This window comes from Podarcis tiliguerta (genome assembly GCF_965153285.1).
Source record: "Podarcis tiliguerta genome assembly, chromosome: 4".
NCBI classification, from domain to species: Eukaryota; Metazoa; Chordata; class Lepidosauria; order Squamata; family Lacertidae; genus Podarcis; species Podarcis tiliguerta.
Window position 1 is genome coordinate 59,310,466 of NC_139537.1, and position 24,821 is coordinate 59,335,286.

General features: G+C 40.1%; 1 protein-coding gene across 6 annotated transcripts in view; it reads right to left on the reverse strand.

The window, feature by feature from the left end:
- Window positions 1-24,821, reverse strand: part of IL1RAPL1 (interleukin 1 receptor accessory protein like 1) — a 635,157-nt gene that overhangs the window by 23,162 nt on the left and 587,174 nt on the right. For all 6 annotated transcript variants that reach the window (XM_083439335.1, XM_083439332.1, XM_083439330.1 and 3 more), the window contains 2 exons: window positions 11,600-11,732; window positions 10,211-10,356 (listed from right to left, as the gene is read on the reverse strand). In XM_083439335.1, the coding sequence (XP_083295461.1) occupies window positions 10,211-10,356; window positions 11,600-11,732 (279 nt within the window). The remainder of the gene's footprint in view (window positions 1-10,210; window positions 10,357-11,599; window positions 11,733-24,821) is intronic.

Sequence of the window (24,821 nt, forward strand, 5' to 3'; positions counted from 1 at the left end):
TACCAGGCATTTCCTTGGGGAAATGGCATTCTGTTAAACACAACAAATGAATGAGTGCTGAAGAGTTACATTTGAGGGCAAAGCAATCATTAGTTACAGGCAATTAACAATAGTCTTGCGGTAGCACAAGCCTGGATCTACTCTAATGGAAAAGTCCATTGATTGCTTTTCAGTTGTAGATTTTTTAAAGAAATAAATTGCTTCAATTTGAAACAAGATTTGCTACAAGCTTTCTGACCAATTGCTACACTTGTTTTCTTATCAAGATAGTTTGACCACAGAACCCAGTGAAAGAAACAGCTAATTAAAATAAAGTACCGCTATTCTCTAGACATATTGAATGATATCATGGGTAATAAATGCATTCATTTTACACTAATCCTACCGTAATTATCAGATGTACTTCTGGGATATCTTTGATCTGCACCTGGTTTTAATTTTTGATAAACTTCTCAGCAGTGTCACAGAGGTAATTTACTTATCATTAACTGCACTTGCACAGAGAAGTAAACAAATGGAAGAGTGCTCTCAGAAGCTTCCACCCACTACTGATTGAGTTTTTGAGAGTCTTTATATCCCCTACTTATCACATGCAAAGATGCTTTTGTATTAAACACTAGACTGCAAAAATATGACTAAAGTTCCCAAGTATGTAATTATCTGTCTTCCCTCACACACACCACTTAAAATTGTACCTATTTTACAGAGTTACCCTAGTCCCTAATCTACAGTTCCCTGCAGCCATTGGGACCATTTGCATAGCTCTATCTAAATAGTGATTGGATTAAAAACAGAGAAACACATTTTTTAAATTTTCATGCACTTTGCTCAGCCTTTGCCTTCCTTCATTAAACATGCAAATTTTGACATGAAAGTGGAAACCCAGTTCTAGCAATCTAGAAACTCATTTCAGTTTTAGTAATGAGTATTTCGAACACAGTGATGGTGAGAAGAACAAGAATGGGAGTTGATCTCAAGAAAATAACAGTACTACAAAGCATGAGGGCCTTCAGCCAAGCACTACTTTATATTGCACTGCAGCCTCTCCATGATTGGCTCACTGTTTCAGGAGCTGCAGTGCTGAACGGTGGTTGGCTGTCCTGATGAGCTGCTATAGGGACAGTCTCAAATCCCAACCTCAAAATGGTCTGCTGAAAACACCAGTCACCAACCAAGCTTCAAATTACAAGAAAGGAGATTCTGACTAAACAGCAGGAAGAATTTTCTAAGTATGAGCTGTTTGACGGTGGAATGGATTCTCTCGGATGGTGGTGGACTCTCCTTCCCTGGAGGTTTTGAAGCAGAGCAATGGTCTTCTGTTATGGATGCTTTAGTCGGGATTCCTGCATTGCAGGCTCCCAGTACGTTTCCAGGCTCAACTCAAAGAGTTGGCGCTGACCTTTAAAGCCCTAAACGGCCTTGGTCCAGTATACCTGAAGGAGCGTCTCCACCTCCATCGTTCCACCTGGACACTGAGGTCCAGTGCTGAGGGCCTTCTGGTGGTTCCCTCACTGCGAGAAGCCAAGTTACAGGGAACCAGGCAGAGGGCCTTCTTGGTAGTGGCACCCGCCCTGTGAACACCCTCCCACCAGATGTCAATGAGAACAACAACTACCAGACTTTTAGAAGACATCTGAAGGCAGCCCTGTTTAGGGAAGCTTTTAATGTTTGACGCATTATTTTATTTTAATATTTGTTGGAAGCCGCCCACAGTGGCTGGGGAAACCCGGCCAGATGGGCGGGGTATAAATAAATTGTTGTTGTTGTTGTTATTATTATTATTATTGCAGGGGTTGGACTAGACGACACTTGGGGTCCCTTCCAACTCTACAATTCTATGATTCTATGTATGTGTTTTCTCTCAATTCTCATCTGGAAAATGGAGTAGAATTATCTTTATTAACCAGCATTAACTATGAATAATTTGCAAAAAGGAATTTGTTTTTCTAAAAATACAACAACACATGGTATCATGTATAAACCACTTTGAGGTTGTTTTCTACAATCAAGTAGTATATACATTTTGTGAAATAAATAAAGCTTTGTAGTCTAAAGTTTTAAGACAGTTGACTGTTGTTTCTATTACGATATTCTAATTGCTCATAACATTAGGAACAATTAATAGATGTTGACACATAAAGTATGTTACCACCATATCATGTGTTTGTACCACCTTTAGAAAAATCAGCTATTTTGCAGAATTGTGCTCTATTGTAGTGAAAAGATCTGGAATTTCTTAGATCTGCAGTTGCTGCTATAAAACAGCTGCTACTATAAAACAGTTGCTGCTTTTTGTCCACTCAAGTCCTATTCCCCACAATCACTTTGTGAAATATAAGGCATAATTGATTCCTAATGACTGATGAAGCTCATGAGACCAGCAGTTTAAGCTGCCTGTAGCTCTGCACTTGCAAAACAATCTGGTATTTTCAATCTGGTATTATAGTTTTGCCAGTGATTTTATCATTAAGGCCTACTCACTGGTTGAACTGCAAATTCACAGGGCTGGCACCTGCTAGCCTTATCCCCAGCAAGCTTGCCAACCACCACTCACATGTTCACAGAGAAGATCTGAAGAAGGAAGGTCCATCATCACCATATGAATTCAAACATCTGAACAGGGCATCAAGACCACAGTATTTTTTGCAGGTAAAAATTACTGCCCTTATAAAACAAGTATGCTGAATAATGCGAACCCCTCGGTTATTGGTCTGAAGTATAAACTGAAAAAACATAGGGGGGAATTGAACATCAAGCTAAGGTGATCATTCTATCAGGTCAAACATTTTGGCATGACAGAGTAATTCCCCACTGTGGGCTGTCCTGGCCCCACAAGCCAGTTTTGGGTGGTGCAGTGTTTGTGCCTGAAAGAGGGAGGGCGTCATTGCGCAAAGGGAAGTCCCTGTGCAGGGCTTCCACTGAAGGAAACCATTAGTTGAATCCCACCCATAGCCTTGGTTCATAGATTTAGTAGTTTCATGTGATTTCCCCCCTTCCCTCAAAGAAGTGGGAGGTCACATGAATCACGTTTCTCTGTGTTTGGATGTTCAAATACAGCATTCAGTTCACACTCAAATTATCTCAAAATGGAGGCAGGAATACACGTGCACATGTCATCCACCATGATACCTCAGTATTGCCTGGGCTTCATGTATGAACCAAGGCTTAGTAAGTATGGGCAAAGTTATCTTCATGGTCCCGACAGTTGTTATTGCCCTTAACCATTGCCTTAAAAATATATATGGGGGAAATACCTTATCTGGAATCTAAGGAAGTATTACAACCTAGTAATTTAAGCTGAAAAATAAAACAGGAGTTTAACAAACCTAGGAAAGTCTACTGTGAAGAACATTTAAATAAATTATTACTATTCTACTGTCCAATCACACAGTAAATGAGTGATCATTCTTTTTTTACCATGGTAAGGACAAATTTCCTTCTTGAGATATTGGTGTAGCCTTTTATACTCTTGAAAGCAAGTTACAGCACAATCCTATACACAAGTGACTTGGGCGTAAACCCTTTTGAACACAGTGGGTCTTACTTTTGAGTAGACATGTATAAGTTTGTGCTGTCGTGCAACAACAGACTTAAGAACACTTTCTTAGGAATGGAGTGAATGAGTGAAGCAAATTCCTACAAGTGCTAACTTAGGAAAACAATACAGAAGACTAAGCCATCTATCCCTGATTTTTATAGCTCACAAATTTTCAACCAGTGTGTCAGGACCTTCAGGTGGATTGCTACAAAGCTGTCACTGCTATGCTGGACACTTGCTAAAGCTACCCAGGCCAAAGGAGCACTGCACATGGTGCCTGAACTAGGATGTGTTATTCTGATGAAAAATCCATTCTAACAATTTCCAGAAGGGCTGCAATAATGTGGCAGGTGAAAGGTATGTCTCTTTCCAATAAGGTACATATTTCTTACATGTCCCAGATCCTATACAGTAGCTACACCTCTCTTGAGGGAGTTCTAAATAGAGCAGGAGCATTCTAGTCACTTTGAAGACCATTTCTATGGTTTTCTAGACTTCTTCAGGAATAGAAATATCCCAGAATGCTGAAATGTAAGTTCCTAATGCCTCAAGTGTCCCTGCTTCCATTTCCCTGCTCCTTGCAGAAGTAGATTTTAGTGCGTGAAGGAGGGAAGACAAGGAATTTTAGCTGTTTCTGATCAGATCAGTTACGTGTGATGGAATGGCTGTGAATGTCTATAGGGAAGGCAATAATAGCAGGTGAAAGAAAGTAGGAAAAGGTGTGGGGGGGAAATAACTTGAAATGTGTGAGAAGGTGGAAGGTGTCAGCAGAGAAGAAAAGGCAACAGGGAAGCAGTTTGTGATAAAAAGAATTGTGAAATAAAGTGAGAGAAGCAAATGGCAACAGAGAAAGGATTCAGAAACTGCAAGGAAGAGGCAAAAAGGAAGAAAGCAACCTCCATTTCTTAGCAGGATTTGCTGCTTGGCTGATGAGAAGGGAAAGAAATCCTGCTCGCTCTGAATGCACCAGAGAGTTCCTTCAAGAGAGTTCTCTTGCACACCTGAACAGGGTGCTAAGCCACATCTGTCTGTCTGTCTGTCTCTCTTACACACACACACATATGCCAGCTGAGTGGTTGGCAGAGGAGAAATCAAGTTATCTTTTGCAAGCAAAAGCAGGAAAGAAAGAAAGAGAGAGAGAGAGAAAATCTTTTATGTGACAAAAACTGAATATAGCATCACTTAATAACTTTGTCATATTTACTAAGCTTAGCTTGAAGATAAGAATAAGCCATTTTATTTAACAAAATGTATAGTCTGTTTGATTACAAAACCTCTGAGAGGTTTTGATAGATTCTGGAGTAAGAATCTTCATCTGTATCTGAATCACTGTTGGGACCAAAGCTGAGGAGGCGTGGGGGAACATTTATCCAGAAATTTCACCCAAAAAATAATAAACTGAAACAGATCCACAGGGACAAAATTTCTGGTGATCCATTAAAGTTTGGACATATGGGACCATTAAGACTAATTGACGCTAAGTTGTTTGTTTCTAGTTTTACAAATGGCAGAGTGAGCTTTAGAACATCCATTATATATTTGCTATTGGTCTTCAACCTCATATCTGGATTTTTACCAAAGCGACAGGTTTTTTTTAATAGAGAGATTTAGACAAAGAAATGGCTTTCAGGTACTGGATAGCCCTGGGCAAAATATTACAACTTCATTAGTGGCATGAGAGGGTTGTTTAATGGATTAGCTAAGATGTTCTTATAAGAGCATTTTATATAAAAATGAACCAGTGTACTATGAAAAGTAGAAGATACATGGGAACCTACTGTTGGATCCTATGGACATAAATTCAGAAGGTCCACTCAGTATAGTGTGACTATAAGTATTGCCAATAAGTATACTATTTAACAGATGACTGTGGTGTTTTCCTCAAATTATATCTCCATAAATAGATAAGTATGTCTAGATAGATAGATAAGCATAATTACTCCAGAAATAAGGGCAGTTAGAGGCTGCACTTCCAGGTGTCTAGAAAGAGGCCTGGGAGCATATAACTTGTTTTGACTAGACCAATACTTAAAAACTGAAACCTTATTATGAAAAAAATGTGGTCCTGTTGTTGAGCAACTTTCATGATGGGAAGAACAAAATGGTGGGAGGAGACAATGGATGCCAAGAAACTGTCATTTGCTACAAAGAAACAGAAAGCAGTAGCATATTTGTTCAGCTGGCATCATAATCATGGTAAAATATTGGGATAGTGTTAGAAGAAGCTTTTATCAAGGATCTGGATGGAAAAAGCAAGTTAAGAACATGAATGGAGGGAGAACATTTGAATTTTGTGCATGCACCACATTGCTAGTTTCAGTTGAAAAAGGAAGGCAAAGGTTGGGAATTGCCATGAAGTGTTTAACACCATATATTGAAAGGAGAGGCACAGGGCATGCAAAAAGTTAAGGGTGAGTAGTGCAAGTCAGTGAAGACATTAATGAGTAGTAACAAACAGCCATGAGATAAACCTTGTACAAAACAACAAAATAAGATGCTAAACAACTTTGTGAAAGGCCCCCTACATCTTTGTCAGCTTGGAAGTTTTATATGCATAAAAAACCCAAGTTTTTTTAAAAAAAATGGAAGACGTAATTAGACAATTAGAGGCTACTTTGTAATAATGTTGCAGTGTAATTAAATAAGACTGCAGGAGGTTGGCTCCATGATGAGTGAAAGCCTCATATTTCAGCAGTGTGCCACTGGATGAGTATGTCCCTTCTCCATTTATTATTATGTTAGATTGCATTATTAAGAGCTTTTATATTTAAACACTATGAGCCTTCCTACCGGCTTGCATTTAAATCTCATGAAAGTATAAAGCTGCAGGACAGCACAATCCCCTCCATATATACATTTATAGAGAGCTTGTTATTAGTTTCAGCACCTGCTGGAGTTTGATGAGCATGTGCAATGCTCCAGTACAATTTGTGCAGGTTGTAACGGCAAAGAATTGTTCACAACAATGAAATTAGTGAATGGAATCAACATTTCCCCTGCCAATCATTTCACAAAATATTTGCAGCCTTTGGTATGTGCAACACTGCTTTAACTCAACAACTCTTAACACTAGGAAAGAGACTGAAAAAACCCCTAGAATTGATAGACACATAAAACAAGTGTGTTTGTAGAAGGATTATTGTGACTTCTTCAAATGGACATCTTACCTTGCTAACCTTTTAGATTTCTTTGCAAGTGTCAACAAATATTTACACAAAGATAGTCTGATGGATAATGGCAATTTGGATTTTCACAAAGTCCTTCCAAAGGCCTTTTTAAAAAGGCTTCTAAGTGAACCTAGAAATTGTTGTATACAACAGCTGGCCTTATTATGGATCAGCAGATGGTTAAAAAATAGGAAGCAGGTGAAAGAAAGAAGGGGACTGTGCTTATTGGCCTGTGTGCAGCTAGCTGGATGAGAAGTTGGGTGGACTTGGTTGGGAAAAGGGAGCAAAGCTCTCCAGTGAACCTGGCTAGCACTCGGTTCAGGACAAACATAAGGAAATTAGTTCTTCGTTCAGCGTATGTCTACTATACAGGATTAATTGCTGTAAGATGTCCACTTGCTTAGACAGTTGAAAAGAGAGAGAGAAATACATAGAAGATAAAGCAGTATGCCCATGCCCTTGCAATAAATAGTAGGGATTAGCGATTTCCCTTGCTTGGGTGTCTAGCCCAGGGGTCGGTAAACTTTTCTGCCAGTGGGCCGGATAGCCTGTGTGCAGGAGCGCATGCACCTGTGCGCATGTGCACACGCCCACTGCTCTTCCCCCGCTGGCTTTCAGAGCAATGGTGGGGGTGGAGGAGGCGTCTGTGGCTTCCTATTGGAATCACTTTCTGATAACGCAAAAGCACATTGCCTGATAAAGCACATTCACAGCCACACCTTAGCCGCTCTGAGGAAAATCCCTTCCGTAGATACAGGTTCTGTCGTAGTGCGGCTTTCAAATCTACTGTGCTGACTTCCCTGTTTTGGAAGGCTTATGTTCAGTTGTCTGTGAGGCAACTAAAAATATACATACATCAAGAACAGGTTGTGGCCAGCAACTCTCAGACAACACTCCCTGATCTCAAAGAAGTTCCAACTTCTGAGTAGATGTTTTCCATTCTGAGTTGTTGTATCGCCTCCATCTGCTAGGTTTCATTTTTGAACACTGGCAGACAGCCACAAGTTGTGCTATGCATAAATTCATGCTGTGAAGATGGCCCTGTTGTGGATCTTGCTGCTATCAGAGGTCAAAATGATGGGCAGCAGAAGCAGGCCTTTTTTCAGGAGTGGTGTCCTCTACTTGGAACTCTACCCCCTAGGAGTTTTGTCCAGCTAAGGCACCTTTAGCATGCAAAAAGCTGATTAAAAAACTCTTTTTCTTTCATAGGGCTTTGGATCGTTCAACATTTTGTGATTTTAAGCCTTACCATTTTATCTCTGCACTGCATGTTATGATTAAAACTGTTGTTTTAAAAAATTGTTTGCATATTATATTAATGTTTTGTTATCATATTTGTGAGTTAGGTTAATGGCATGATTTTGGCTGAAAGCTCGGCTAGAAATTTAAAATTGCAAACATACATAAATTAGAAATGGAGGTGCTGGGTTGCATCCAAATAACGTCACATGGAAGTTCCATCACACAAGGATTTCTGCTTGTGCAATGAAACACCCTTCTTTTCTCGTCTCCTGCACTCCCCCAATCTGTTCTAGGGGTTGCCCTGACCCTCTGGAGCAGATTTAGGGAATGCACAGGCTGTGCTGGGCAAGGGGAGAGAGAACGGAAAGTCCTATTGCTAAAATGGAAATATTGCACTCTTTCACTATTCCTTTCCTGAATATTAATTGAATAGAATTGTCCATATGAGATATACCTTTACAACATTGTAATGTCAACAAATAATAACAATTACTAAATTGGTAAAATGAGAACTGTAACTTATTTGGTCTGCTGCAGAACCAGATAACCACACATTAATTTGTAATACATTTTTTTTTAATAGCCAAGATGTAGGTCTAAGGAAATCTTACTTAAAAGGTTGCCATGGTGAAAAAGAGGAGCCTGCTAACTATGCAGAGTTTTTCCAGCTAGGAACTCTGAGACACTGCTTGATTTTGGTTTTATCTGTCACGGCTAATTTCTCATTTTATTGAAAAAGTTGTCAAAACGCAAAGTATGTTGAATGCATGCATCAGGTACGTTTCAAATCTTACAGATGCAATCAAGTAACTTCTCAAACAATTCAAATCCTCTGCTATTTCTCCTTGTCAAACCCCTTCTCCTATTTCTAACTTTTTGTTATTTGCAAAATTTCTCAGCACTACTGATAAATCATGTCCTCAAAGACCATGTGCCATAGTAATCTTAACTGATACTTTGCTAGGTAGCCATTGTTGCTGTTACAATGTCAATGTTGTGAACTGCCCTGAGATCAACGGGTATAGGGCAGTATACAAATTTAATAAATAATTGAAATGCTGTCAAGTAATATTGAATTTTTCTGATATATTCTTTATGAATTTGACACACCTATTGTATTTTATTATTTTGGCTGCAATGTGAAGTAGCTGTTATTGTTGTGAATAGCGCAAACTTGTTTTTAGAACAGCACCATGCAAATATTAAATCTAGGGCCAGGTTAGTTGTTTTAATTTCTGACCTTAAATTTAGAGTGACATGTGGCCACAGAAACCTCCAGCAATTGGCCTATATTCATGCTTTCATTGGCTACATTGTGAATGCTGGAAAAGTGTGCCTGACTGGGTGAAATTGGCTCTGTGGACTCTTGGTGCCCTAGGACAGCAATTTTGCAGAAATGCATACCATGCTAAAAAACTAACATTTCTGAATGGTGGATGAGAAGGGGAGTTCTATGAACTCCACCGCCATTGGACATTGAACAATGACCAAAAGGGCACAGAAAGCTCATTCCACACTGATGCTTCCAACAATTAGCTGGTACAGACTGGTAAACGTATCTGGGTAGAAGCACGACTGCATTAAATTAATGGCCCACTCTGTTTTTTTTTAATATGGTCATAGATCCAAGAACTGCTGCTCCAAAAGTTGTGGGGTTAGATAGAGATTGTCATATGCGAGTGCCCAGCCCCTGTACCCGAATTTTAGTAGGTCATGAATGGAAGAGCCTTAATCCTGCCCCCCATAAATGCAGCAAGTTTTAAATACAGCATTTAAGACAACCACCAAACAAACAGAAAACCCTCTGTGAGTTGGGATTCACCAGGAGCAAGTTTCCCAACTTTTTTTTTGTTCCCCATGATATATTTCAAACCTATTGCTTTTTGAATTATTTAGACTTATTTCTTACAGAAAATGATTAAACTTCTAGTGTCAATAGCTTCCTGCCAGGCTAGTTCTAGTAAATTTTTATTAGTTCCCATATTCACCGGTTGTTAAAAGTGTTTTCTATATAAACATTATTAAAAAGTGTATTTAACTGCATTCCTTCAACAGATAGCCATTTTTAATGATGGCTTTCTTTCTTTTTCTTTAAAATGTCCTTTTCCAACTGAAGGGGGAAAATGACTAACATTTCCCTCCCTCAGTGTACAGAGGACTAAGGAGCCTAGGAATAAAAATTGGGAGATAGCTATACAAAACATCAACTTCTTACAGTGTAAACCATCTCTGTTGTTTTTGAATAAAAAAATAAAATATTCACCCCTTTTAAGTAGAATAACGGTAGCAAGTCTGCGGCCATATCCATTTTCAACATAACACGAGTAATTTCCGAGGTCTCCTTCTTCCACTGAGTCAAGAATTAATGAGATGGAAACTTCCTGTTCCCCGAGATGTTCCTTAAGAACTCTGTGAAAGAAAAATCAGTTTGGTTTTTCCCTCCATATATAATGTTGTTTACACTACATCGCATTGAAAGATGATCCTGATGTGATGTTTCTCAGAAATGAAAGCAGCCTGGTTTCAAATTTGGTTATGGTTTGATGCAATCTTAATTAAATTATATAATGCCTTTTTCTTCTTCACTGTTAATGAGGACATTTGGTTCTGCAGATACTAATAAGAGCTGCAATTAATTTGACATCTTTAAGCATACCCTGATAAGATATCAAGGGGTTGTGCACAAATTATTCGTAAAAGGTTTACATGCTCTTTAAATCATATATTAGAAAGATTTCTTGAAATTATGGTATATAAAGCAGGTGTTGAAAAAAGGGTTATCTGATTGATTTGACACCAGGAGTGCAATCCTGCACATGTCTCTATGGAAATATTGAATTCAGTGGCACTTACTCTCTTTTGCTTCCCTTCTTGGTAAACTAGGGTACTGCTATGTTAAAAGAAATTTTATTTTTAGATTTTTCACCATTGCTCTCATGCCACACATACAACCCCAAATGTGCCCCCTCTTTCATTGCAAATAAATTCAGCTATATCCACAGAGGATGAATGTAAGCAGTTTGGGTTTAAAAAACATGTAAAGATAACCTGCCATCCCTTTACCATTTTAAGCAATAAAGCAAATAAAACATTTCATACTCCCTGCTCAACAAAGAAAAAGAATACAAACAGTTCAGGGTCCTTCTGAACATACTCAAAATCACCAGACCCACAAACCAGTGAAAATCCATGACTCGGATTTTTTTTTTTTTTAAAGGCCTCAGAGCATGTAGGTGTACATCTTTGGGAAAGCTTTAGATAAGAAATGCAACATGTCGGCTGTTCATGTAATATTCTATATGAGAGCTGAGCTTTGTATGCTTGTGTTGAAATATGGTAGACCTTAACATATTATTATTTAGCCTAACTGGAGATAATAGAAGCTTCTTCTAGATACTTTTGTACAGCCTCAAAATCTGCATTTTTTCATTTAAAAGAAAATTGTTGAACTTGAGCTTTCAGAGATAACTGTGTACATGTAAATGAACACATCTTTTATGCCAGTCCCAGAGTGCACCATGTGGAAAAGCAGGCCTGCAATGCTTTAGTGCATTTTAAAAATAAATGTCTATAGCATCCTTCACCTAGCACTTAATTCACTAAAGAATTGCAGATTAGTCTTGACAAAATATATACAATTTCCTCACTTTACCTAATATCACTTTCCCAAACCCGACTTTCATCCAAATCTTCAATAAACTTTTCGCCTTTCATCCAGTACATTAAAGGGCTGACTTCTCCACTGTATCCAAAGAACGCTCGGCAGGTTAGATTAGCAGAATGGCCTGTTGAAAAGAATTAATAAAGAAAACATGTTATTCCAAAACTGGCGAAAATGATTTATTTTATTATCAGCAGCTAAGTAATGTTTCCCCATACAGAACCTGAAAGAGCATAGCTTGAAAGCTGACCTTAGCATTCAGAACTTTTGAGAAGCAATTTTTACTCAAATATTGTCAAACTATTGACAGACATTATCTAGTGCGGAATATAGATCTACTAGTTACAAAAGAATAGAGGCTAATCTTAGTCCTTGAACTAAGATTATCCACAGACAGCTAACCACAGACAGATTAAGTATATGGTCTTCTTTCAAAGCATTGATTTTCCAAATATGGGATGGCCACAGAATTCATACACTATGCCTCTACAATACACAGAACCCAAGGATCATACAATTAATGTTTTCCCTTAGAAAGTGATTTATCATACTACCGATGAGAATCCTGCAGGCTGCATTAAATTAATGTGGCCCTCAGCCTACCTCTTTCTGTTCCCCCATACCTCTGCGCAACCACCAACACTCTTGTTAGTATCATACAATCCAACCGCAGAGCATGATACATAAAGTGTCATTATGGTTTTTGAAGTGCACATGCTCTTTGGTTGGCTTCAGTTATGTGGCCCCAAAACACTTTCGTCTTGGGCAGCAGCGGAGCTTCATGCTCCGGCACCAAGGGTGGAGAGCAGGCGGGGGTGGGGCTCGCGTGCGTCCTGGGGGCATGGCATGCCACCTGCGGGGGCGTGGTGCCCAGTGCGGGTGGGGGAGCAGTCACGATGGCATCCCACTGGGATTGCACTGCTGGGGGCGGTCCACTCCCCCCCCCACTCCTTTTCCTCCACCAGTGCATAGCTGTAAACTTTTCCCTTTTCTTGCGAGGAATCCTATTCAGAATAAGGGAATTTCTCTTAAAAAAAGTTGACAGCTATGCGCCAGTGCTCTGGGGGAATGTGGCCCTTGGTGCTCAAAATGTTGTTGCACCCCATCGTCAAAGTATTACGGGCAGTCACTTAGACCTTATTTTCCATTTCTCATTCTATATCACTGAAGCAATAATACTGTTTGAGGCAAGCACTACGAGCTCCCAAGGACTTGTATTTCTAAATCCATAAGTGTTAAGTTTCAGCACCATCACAATATACAACAGAAAAAGATTACTGGTATCAGAAAAGCACTAGATCTAAAATGTCCCAAAGGTAAACTAAATGATACAAAGTACACACACACATAAAATTCAGACCAGCATAACCATGACTACCTAAAACAATAACGTGCCTGTGTATGGAATGCTGAAAAACTTGTTAAATAGGTTGCCCTGAATGCTGACTGACATATTTTGGGAAAAGAAGCCATTTCCACTCTGCAAAACACTCACCCATCATTAGATGTTATATTACAATGGCTTCACTTTAGATATTTTAGGTGAACATGTAAAAATATAGTGTGAACGTGACGAATGGGATAGACATGCATCATAATTGTGCATTTATTGCAGGATCATCAGTTGATGTCAGATCTTGACTTGCTGCTGTGCAATGGCTGCAATGACCATGAGTGTTACTTTTAGCAGATGGAGTGCACCTTGGAATCAAGTATCCCTCAAAAGGAAGAAGGCCTCCTTCTGTTGTCCCATGCCACCAGCCTCACAACTTTTCCTTTGAGTTCTTTCCACCCAGCATCGCTCACCTGTTGATATCTAATCAGTGTACAGACTGAGCTAGCTGGACTGCAGGCCAAGTTATCCCTTAATCACCAACCTCATGCTCATGGGGGTACTGAGCCATGAAAGCCTGCTGAGCTTTTCCAGCCAGAATGAAGCAACCTGCTGAGATGGAACTTCACACTCAGAGGGTTCCTTCAACCATTTACAGGTGCATATTAATGTGTGCATGGTGATCTTTTAAAAGGATCTCCTCAATCAACAAGGAAGGGGGAGGGAGGTAATGTCAAAAAGACAAACTTCAGAAAAAGAACTCTCTTCTCATTAAATTAATGGGGATTTCCCCTCCTGGATGAAATATTTAAGTGTATTTTTAAACGTGGAATTCAAAGTTTCTGTTAAATATGAAATATTTACGCCTGGGAAATAAATTAGGAAAGAAGCACCATCTCCCAGCAATATTGTACAGATTACTGCTGAGCAAGGGCCATTAATATGCCAGGTGTTCCACTATAAATTAATACCGAGGCTGCGGCTGCTGTATAATCTATACTTTCCAGGCTGGCTGAGCTTGACAATAAACTATCGAGAAGGTCAGTGGTGGGTCATGCAGGCAGGATCTTTGTGACTAGCTACTACTGCTGTTACTGATGTCCTTGTTTGTTACTTTGAGCTAATAGCACAAGGGATAGAGGGTGTTGGTTCTTGCTTTGGGAAGAGCAGTTTCTTATTTAACAAGGCTATATGTACTCCCAAAAATGAATCTGTTGGTTTCACTGGAATTTACACACACATGCATCATGCCACTTGTTGATGAGATACAAAAACATTGCAGACATCAGAGGGTTTTTAATTTTAAAAAAGGGATGTAATGTGCGCCAATCTTTCATCATATTATTTCCCCATATGTGTGTATTAGTAAGTGCAGATTGAGCTTACTGCCAGTTAAGTGTGCATTCCATTGAAAAATGCAGCCTCAGCCATTGTTTCACACTCGTGTTTCTAGCTATCTGCCCTGGGCTCATCTACCCTGGATTATAGGAAGCAACCATCAAGGATCATCTATATTGTGGGGTGTGGGAGGGAATGGGATCAGTATTCTTCAGAACCAAGACCCACATTTAATGCAAAAATGCATTTTGGACCCCCCCCCTTTTTAATCATATATTTGCATGGTGGTAGTGCTGCTGTTATGACCCACAATCCAGCTGTGGGTCAAACCCACCATTTGAAGACCAAGGGTCTGGAGATAAACTTCAGTTTATTCCTGCCCCCCGATCTAAGAACAACTCTAGCAAGAGTCACTTCTTCATGCTTTAGCCAATCTTTGAGGTACCTTCAGATTTTTAAATGGCAGGTAATTCATAGAGAGCCTTAAGCAATTATTGCTTTTGCAAATGCATTTTTGAGCTAAGCTTTGAACATCTGGTCTAAAACTGATGCAATTTGGACAATGACTAGGCACATTATGACTCCCGTGAACAACCACATCTTTCACTTCTTGCAGATGCAATATCATTGCACCTCAACGTTTACAGCCTTGTAAAGAGCTTAACTTTACAGTTGCAATAAAGATATATTTTCTGCCTCTTCCCTCCTACCCCGTAATTTGCTGCATCATGGTCTGAAATCTCAACTTTCTCCATGAGCCCATAAGTGGGTGCTTCCTAATTCATGCCCCAACAACATCTTAAAACAAGTTCAGCAATATATAAATGACCACGCGGTGCTGAAGCCAATATAAAATATTGAAGATGTAAGTGGGTAAGTGATGGATAATAAAAACCAGTTTCCTTATGTTGTAAAGTATAATCACACTTTACCTGAACAAACTAGCAGTACCAACAAACACATTTCAAAGATAAACATACTCTTTCCTTGCTCAAGTTTATTTATTTAAACTGGGGGAAAATCAGGCTAATCTAGACAACATGATTATGCAGACTCCAATGATAAAGATGCACTTTCTGTTCCAGCTAATTGGATTCAGACAGAGGCTTTAATCAAAAAGCTTCTCTGTGATTTAAAATGGGAGTTTTTCTTGTTATGTAGCCTGGTTTCAAAGTGAACAGAATGTGAGGAGGACCTTAGAGCATCAGAGGGTGTTTGCTTGAAGACAGCCAATAGCATCAGCAATGACAACATTTGGTCTCACTGCTGTATTTCTCTAATTAGTAAAATGCTGGGCATTTCCAGGTTGCTGTTGTGGCACCTTTTCTCCACTAGAGGACAGTGCCTATCTTTCCAATGACCAAAACATTTATTTTTAATCCATAGAGATTGTCTGGTATATAAGCTCTTAATTAAAAACACCAGCATTCGAATAAGCTGCTAGTTGTAATTAGCAAACAAGAATGTTTTGTGCTTGAGTAAAATGTCATATTGTATGGACAGCTTATATTTCATTTGCAGCATTAGTCATACATGTTAGAATATCCTGCAATGACATCCATGTTCGCCTCTTATTTGTGAAGGCCCGTCACTGAAAGATGTCTATTTCTTTTGGAAGCAGCAGTAATTAGCAGAATAGCTAGGCAGTTTAAATAAACCCCTAAAGAGACTTTTAGTGATTTGGAATCCTGGGCAGTTTTACCCAGGCCTAATAATATGCATAAACTTGGAATACAGAAAAAAGCACAGAAAATCTAAAAAAAAATTAAAAGAAAAATAATTTGGTAATGCTAATGTATCACAATGCACAGGTATGAAGGCAAGCTCATATCCAATGGCAATACTAGATTGTATAAAGAGATTCTGCCAAGTCTGACAGGAATAAAACATTTCCCTCCCACACGTTTGCTCACATTCTTTTTCTTCAGTATGAGAAGAAAGAAATGAGGTGTAAAAGGAAGAGAATTATCTTTTAAATTATCAGTCTGCCAAAATAAGTGCTGCAGAACTGCTTAAGGTGTCTGGAGCTAAGCAAGGGACAGTGTTACCTGTCCTTGTGCATGTACAAGCAAAGGTGTGTGTCTCCTAAACATGTCCTTGTCAGATAATGTGGGGAACACTTAACTTTCCCCCACCATCTTCTGTGAAGGAGGAGGGAAAGCTTAGGGAAGAAATCGTGTGGGAGAAGAGATAAGCCCTTCATCTCATTCATCACTTCTCTCCTGCAAATGCTGCTGTCCTCCACCATTACTGTTGTGAGAAAACAAGGGGTTGGGAGCCTGGTGTTTGCCTGGTAACATGGAATTTGTGGGGGCAGCTGTTACTTGCTGTGGATATGCGGGCCATACCATTTCCTCAGTACTACCAGAAGAAGAGAAGAGTTTGGATTTGATATCCCGCCTTTCACTCCCCTTCAGGAGTCTCAAAGCGGCTAACAATCTCCTTTCCCTTCCTCCCCCACAACAAACACTCTGTGAGGCGAGTGGGGCTGAGAGACTTCAGAGAAGCATGACTGGCCCAAGGTCACCCAGCAGCTGCATGTGGAGGAGTGGGGAATCGAACCTGGTTCCCCAGATTATGACACTACCGCTCTTAACCACTACACCACACTGGCTCTCAAACAGAGACATGAACATACTACAAAAACTGCCCAATGACTTCATTACTTCGAGACTACACATTTTATGTAGTTATTAATGTATTTATTCCCCCTAAAATCCTTATGTACCACTTTTATATCTAAAAGAAAATAACCAAATCTGCTAGTGGTAAACACATAGACAATAAAAAATAATAATTACCCAACACTTTCAAATAGCTAGGGCAGGGTTTCCCAAACTTGGGTCTCCAGCTGTTTTTGGACTATAATTCCCACCATCTCTAACCACTGGTCCTGCTAGCTAGGAATGATGGGAGCTGTAGTCCAAAAACAACAGGAGACTCAAGTGTGGGAAACCTTAAGCTAGAAAAACAAAATCCACTTCAAAATATAACAACACTGTTGTTTAAATCAACAAATAGTGTCCAGAGCCCACAGACATAAACCGGGTTCCTACTGTCTGTTGAAAAGCGGCTAGAGATGGGACCAGGTGGCTCCCCCTTGGAAGGGCATAACATAACCACAGAAGCACAAGATTGTGCTCTGGTCTTATTTTTACCAGAGGCAGAGCTGGCCCAAGACATTTAATCTCCAGATCACCCTGCCCCCATGATGACAACTCCCACAGATCTGGGTCCTCACCCTGTCCCTACAATGCTGCCAGCCCCTTCGCTGCAACGGTACCTTCGCTTTTGGCTGTGCCCGTGCTGCTGCCACAATGCAGCAGTGAGGGCAATGGGGCAGAGTGGGAGAAGCCTTGGTGGGGCTGGCAGCGGCTCACTGGTGGAAGCGGGGAGGGAGAGGACAGGGGATGGATTCTCTGCCAGAGGCAAATGGCTAGATTTTGCCTAATGCACAGACTGCCCCTAACCAGAGGGCACACATCCAAATGTATGCTTTGGGGTTTCACAGGGTTCTATCTTATCCCCATACATAGAAACTCAGTGGTTTGTATGCTCCGATCTGGGGATTTGGAGTGCAGTGTCAGCAGTACGGGGCCAACACTTATTGAATCCAAATGAGGCATAGAAGTGCTAGATCAGTGCCTTGCTGTGATAAAAGACTGGATGGTGGGCAATAAGCTAAGGCAAGACAGAAGTACTGATGCTGAGATTTCATCATGTGAGAAACTTCTCCACGGGCTACTGTCAAATGGTGGGTGGCTACGAAATACAGGGCCTTTTCAGCAGTGGTCTCTCAACTATAGAGTCCCTGCCTGGTGCCTACTTTAATGTATTTTCAGCATTTTTTATTTTTGCAGGCCTTTTTACATTTTTATTATGCTGTGGTTTAGTATTTTGTATTAGTTTAGCTCTGTGATGCATTTCCCTTAGTTGTTTCGTATTATTTGTTTTATTCTATGCTACAGTATCTTATTCTACTCTTGAGTGATGCATTTGATCTGGTAATTTTGGTTTTGCTATGTTGTAATTGTATTGTAGGTCACTGTGATTTTTAATGTTATTGTTTATTTCTTGCTATTATCATAGGCAGCTGCATTGCTCTCCCATCTTGTCAATGCCGTGTGTCACTGCCAGGACCAACACAAGGAGGGGAAAGGCAGCAAGGATTGGGAAGCAGCATGGCAGAATGGAGTTTACGCCTTTGCTTTGTGCTGTTTTTCCACTGCAGATTGGCTTTCTCCAAGGCTCTTGTTTGCCCCTTGAGTTCCTGTTTGCATCATATAATAGCAGGCATAGGCAAACTCGGCCCTCCAGATGTTTTGGGACTACAACTCCCATGATCCCTAGCTAACAGGACCAGTGGTCAGGGATGGTGTGAATTGTTGTCTCAAAACATCTGGAGGGCCGAGTTTGCCTTTGCCTGTGTTATAGCTTTGTATCATGCTGAATAGTTTTTTAATGAAGAACTCCACTGAGAAAACACAAGGAATCCCAAGCAAGGGATTCAAAGATGCAATGGGTTATATCCAGTATTATTTCTACTCAAAATAGAGACAGTGTGTCCCATTTCGCTGTTTGAGGAAAAATGGGGCGTACCACTTTGCTCTGCTGCTACTGCTGCTGCCACCACTTATCAGCTCCTGCCTGCTCTGCTGGAAGGGGAGAAGTGGCAACAACATTGTTACTGATCTTGGGAAAGGTCATTCCAATTTGGGGTGAGATCTCATCCCAAATCGCCTGAGATATTGCATGCTCCACAATATTTTGCAAGATTTCAGGTATGATCTTTCCCAAAATTGGTGTCAATGGCAGTGAGGCAAGTTGGGGCAGCCACAGGTGTACTACCTGGGAGGCTTCTGCTACCTGAAGCAGTGACCTCACCTGCTTCATGGCTGGGCTGGCTTTGAGTAGACCCATTAAAATAAATGAACTTGGCTAACCTAGGTTAGTTAATTTCAACTGGTCTACTCTGAAAAGAACTTAGTTGGGCACAACCCATTTAGAGTCACATCTTCTTTGGTCCTGAGGTGACTACAGAATTGACAGTTCCAGTAGTACAGCTGAACTTACATTCTTGAGGAGAAAGCATCTATCTTCCAGGATAATTGGTCAATATGATTCATGAAAATTCCTTCCTGACTCCAGGTATCTAACACCAAGCATGAAACAAATCCTACCCACTGATTCTCTGCCAAATAATACAGTGGTACCTCGGGTTAAGAACTTAATTTGTTCTGGAGGTCTGTTCTTAACCTGAAACTGTTCTTAACCTGAGGTACCACTTTAGCTAATGGGGCCTCCCGCTGCTGCTGCCACGCCACCGCCACATGATTTCTGTTCTCATCCTGAAGCAAAGTTCCTAACCCGAGGTACTATTTCTGGGTTAGCGGAGTCTGTAACCTGAAGCATCTGTAACCCGAGGTACCACTGTAATAAGCCACTATTGTGGCTCCTTGAAGACTAAAATACTTATTATGGACTATACTTCCCTACCTGAAGAATGTTTTGAATACACATCTGCCTTATATGTTGACTCAACCATAGTATGCCCCTTGGCACCAAAATATCAAATGAGGGGGAAGGAGTTTTTGTGACACAGTCTTGAAATAAATAATAATAAATAATCAAATCATTTTTCTGTGAAGACTATGTCTTGTGAAGACTATTTCAAAATTCTACTTAGATAACTCCCAATTTCTAATTTGCTTTTATGAATGGCTAGTATTTTACACCCATAAGCTATAGCTCCCTCTATCTGGCCAAAACTGCCCCGCAACTTCAGCAAAATGATAAATCATAAAACAGGTACCAGGAAAGAGGAGGTTGTGGATAATCTGCTCAGAGCATTTCTTCTGGCTTTATATAAAGCAAAGGTTTGAACCAGTAGAGGTTAAAATTACCATCATCCGAGCAAAAATGAATCTAGACACATTCATTAGTCATCCTTAACAACATCTGCCAGTTCAGCAGAGAAGATGACACTAAAAAAGGGAGAGGTGTGCTAACACATGCCCCTGCTTTGTGCTAGTAGCATACAAAACATACTTTATGTAACTTTATATACAATTTTATATTTTACATACAAAATGCATTAAAATATTCAAGAGTGATGTGCAAAATAATTAAAAATAGCAAAATGCAGAAAAATAATTAAGATACTTTTTTAAAAAAAACCTTAAAAGCTGAAGCAAAAGAAAGTTGAAAGAATATTATTAACATTTATAAGTGAAGATAGCAGCAAAAAGATAAGGTTGTAAAAGAAGCATTGAAAATTTAGGTAAACAAATTTAATTTGTCTTCTGAGGTGTGTGTCTTCCTCGTTGCAGAAGAGCATTTCACAAATGGGATACCACTACTGAAAAGGCCTGCTCTGCATTGACCACCGGCCTGACTTCCCCTGGTGGGGTCACCCATAGAAGGGCCTCTGATACAAAACTTAATCCTTGGGCAGGTCTCTAGAGGAGAAGACAGTCCTCCTCGTACACTGGTCCTCAACCATTAGGGTATTAAAGGTTAGAACCAGCTCCCTGGATGGAACACAGAAAGAAACTGGAAGCCAGTATAGATATTATATGGCCAGAATTATGGCTCTCCATGTATGTTCACTGTGGAAGGAATTCAGCATCACACTATTATGATCATTCTGACAGCATATTTCTGCTTCCAGATCTCCTTCTTCTGAAAAAATTATGGATTGGAGAAATGAAGGGATGAAGCAGGGGGTTAAAGATGAAATATAGACCATGGTCACATAAATTTGAATATTCTGCTGCACAAACTAAGTAATTTTATTTTAAATACTACATGCAAGGAACCTGCCAAAAATCCTACAACCTTTCTTCTTTTCCTGATGGTTGCCTCAGACAACAAGCAAATTTATTCACGCTAGGCACACATTCTACATCCTATTCAGTGGATATCATTAAAATGTCAACATTTACTAACAGCTTCCACCCAGACACTGAAGTTACTGCACTTTTCCTCCCAGTAAAAATAAGCGTGTCAAAAGCCATTGTGAGATAAATGCTGAAAAATACTGTCTTCTTAAGTAGCGATTCTTCTTTGGTTCCCAAAACTGAAAGCCAGATTTACTTGACACTGTGCTAATCAGAAATATTCCATTTCTCACTGTGATTGTTTCATGTCGGTTAATGAGAGCTTGCATTAACCTACTATTCTTATCCTGGCATGCAGCTTGTTGTGCCAATCTCTGCATGCATTAAAGTGCAAAATTAGTCAAAGCAATCAATGGACCATTAAAATACTGATACCAGTTTCCTAAATGATCCCTGACAGTGACCTAGATAAAGAGTTTTGCGATCAGTGCCCTACTTATCAGATAAAACACACAACCCTGAATGAAATCTCTCATTCATTCATTTCTCTCTCCTCTCTTCCTCTCTCTCTTTCTCTCTCTCTCTCTCACTCACACACACACACACACACACACACACCTTACCCCATAGATAAATTTAACATAACCTGAGGTGGATCCAAAGGTTCCTTTTCTCCAGTCGGAGACTTCCTCCAACAAAATCTCCTTCCACTGAACTAATGGATGCTTTAGACTCAGCCCTCTGTATCTAAATCCATCTTAAGAGACACAGGTACCATACTTGAAGAGGCAAATGTGTGTGGTTCTATGCTAGGAACTCGCCTTTAAAAATTAACTTATGAATGTCAAAGTTTCATCAACTTGATTCTCATGTACAAATCTTGTCACCCAACAAGATAAATCAAAAGTCTTGTGGCACTTTAGAAAGGCAAATTTATTATGACATAAGCTTTTGTGGAGTCTGGTCCACAAATGTTTACGCTATACTACATTTCTTAGTCTTTAAGGTGCTACAAGGCTCCCTGTTGTTTTTGCTGCAGCAGTTTAACACTGGCTGCCCCTCTGAAAATTGCCCTCCAACAGTTCATTTTAAGTTGCAATGACAGCTCTGTGTTCCCACTAATGTCAGCTGATCCCTGGTTCATATGATTTTTATGAACCACACAGACATTCATTTTTTGCTTCACTCCTCTTTATAATATAAAGTATGGCATGTTTAAAAACCACTATCTCAACGTTAAGCTATACCCACAATGTCCAGCTACGTTTTAAATTTTTCTTTAGTTTTTTCTTTTGTTAGTTACATGGTGAATACATTGCATAAGGAGTGGAAGTTCATCTGTTCTCTCACCAGCTGAAATCTGGACCACACCCAGCCTTTTGGTGCAACTATATTGGTACCAATAGGGATGGGTGGGGTTTATTCAAATTGGATCCCCCCCCCACCCTTTATTCTTTCCCCACACCCTAGGCCTCTTTGTCATCTATCACCAGTCCATATTGCCATGTCTTTAGCTGTACATACAAAGACAGACTCAGGTTTCGCCTTCTCTACACAAAACATTAGCTGCAGTACTTCTGGACTGACTCCCTGCCAGTTCCCTGTTGCTGGATTCCACCATTCAGTATCAGGGATCTTTGGTTGCTACAGTTCTGTCAATCAGTTTTCAAACTAAATTTATAGCCTAATTAAAAATCAGTCAGACTTGTGCAATGATATTTCCTCTCAGGTAAGTGTGCACAGGATTGCAGCCTGAAGACTGAAACTGTATGTGAAACTGTAAGAACAGAGTATTTATCTTCAGTCCTTTGTCTCCAGGAGTTATACACAGCATCTGTGCAAGTGTTTTCCCTATATCACCATTTGTCTTCTTTCTTGCTTCTCTAACAGCAGCTATGAATTGATTCAATAGCAAGGGAGATCTCTGTGAAATGGTGGATAATTGGCTGCCTCATCTCCTCTTCCTCTTGCCTAGCATAACCTTCTTTTTTTGTCTCTACAGAAGAGCTTTCTAAGCCTGCCCATGTACTTCAGACATCCATGCCCCTCTTATTACTGATCCAGTTCCACCCACCCTGGTAATCTTTTGGTCTTGACCACCCACTCACTGTTTCTAGCAACAAAGCCACAGCTAGAGCATTAATTCACAGGCAAGGTGAGGAGCATGTTTTCATCATGCAACCCGGGGGTGATGATTAATTTTATTTATAACTTGAATCTATATTCTGTCCAGCATCACTTTTCATAAACCAGGGCAGGTTACAGAACACAGACTTAAAAATAAAAACAATAAAATAAAAAATACAACAACAATGTGGTAAAACAGCAGATTCACAAAAACCAGTTTGCAATTCACACTTCAGATCAGTCCCTAGCACAGGGGTCTGCAACCTTTAAGACAAAAAGAGCCACTTGGACCCGTTTCCGAAGAAAAAAAACTGGGAGCCGCAAAACTCGTCATTATAAAAATAACTTTTTTGTCACTTTTTTATTATTTCTTTGTTTGACCCCTCAGAATTACTCCTCCTCATAGAAATAAATGTTAAATTAACAGGTTACCTTTTTGTGTGTGTGTGTGTTCTTCACTCCCCTTCAAAACAGTGACCAGCGTACATGCCCCTTACAATGTAGTGGGCGGGCGGGCGGGAAGGTGACATCGGGACGGTGCGTGACTAACGCACGCACCGCCCCCATGCGTTGTCACAACCAGTACAGCGCCCGCCACAGTGGGGAGTGTCGGGGCGCACAATGCGCCTCCTCCCCTCGCTAGTATCCGCCCCGGAGCCGCGGCAAAGGTGTAAAAGAGCCACATGCGGCTCCGGAGCCGCGGGTTGCAGACCCCTGCCCTAGCAGAAACCTGGGTGAACAGGCATGTTTTAAAGTTGTAGCAATCATATGTCAGGAACCTACTTTAGTACAAAATTCTCAGGTGATGACCCATCGTCACTAAGAGACAGGCTAAAATTTTAAAGAGCATGGAATGGGAACATCTCAGGAACAATCACTGTGCTGTGCTAAAGAACTGCTCTGCTGAAACAGATCTCGAGCATACCAGTAATTACTACAAAAGCCCTCTTCAGATGTTCAAATTCAGAGTTAAGTGGAAACATAAAGGTGGTCCGAAACCATAGAGTCAAACATGCTCTTCCCTGTTGTCCTCTGATTTTACAGGGTTCTAACATTTGTGGGACCCTTCTATGGGTGATATCCAACTCAAACATTCTCAAAATACAACCACTGATTTCAGTGGACCTATTATGAATATGACTGACATCAGCTATCACCTGGCTTCGGACATTCCCCCTGCAACTCCTGAAGGGCAATGAGAATAAGAGCTAAAACGTGTGCACTCGTACCCTGAAGAAGACTAATGTCAGTTTTATAATACATCAAACTAATAGCATCTATGTTTACATAATGATTTCCCCTCTTGGTTGCAATAATAATTGGTTTCACTTTTTTTTTAAAAAAAGCAAAAGCAGAAAATCAAATAAATAAATAAACCACTCAACTCTGAACACTCTGAGAGCTCTTCTGTAATCCTCAATCCCTCACCTTTCTCAGCCTTGAAAACTTATCTACTTTCACATCTCCGGTGCATGCTAAAACATAATGGAACTTCACTACAAGTACTGTAGTACTGCAACACTTGCACAGATTCACATTGTGATACACCTAAGTACATGTCCAAAAACAAAGACAA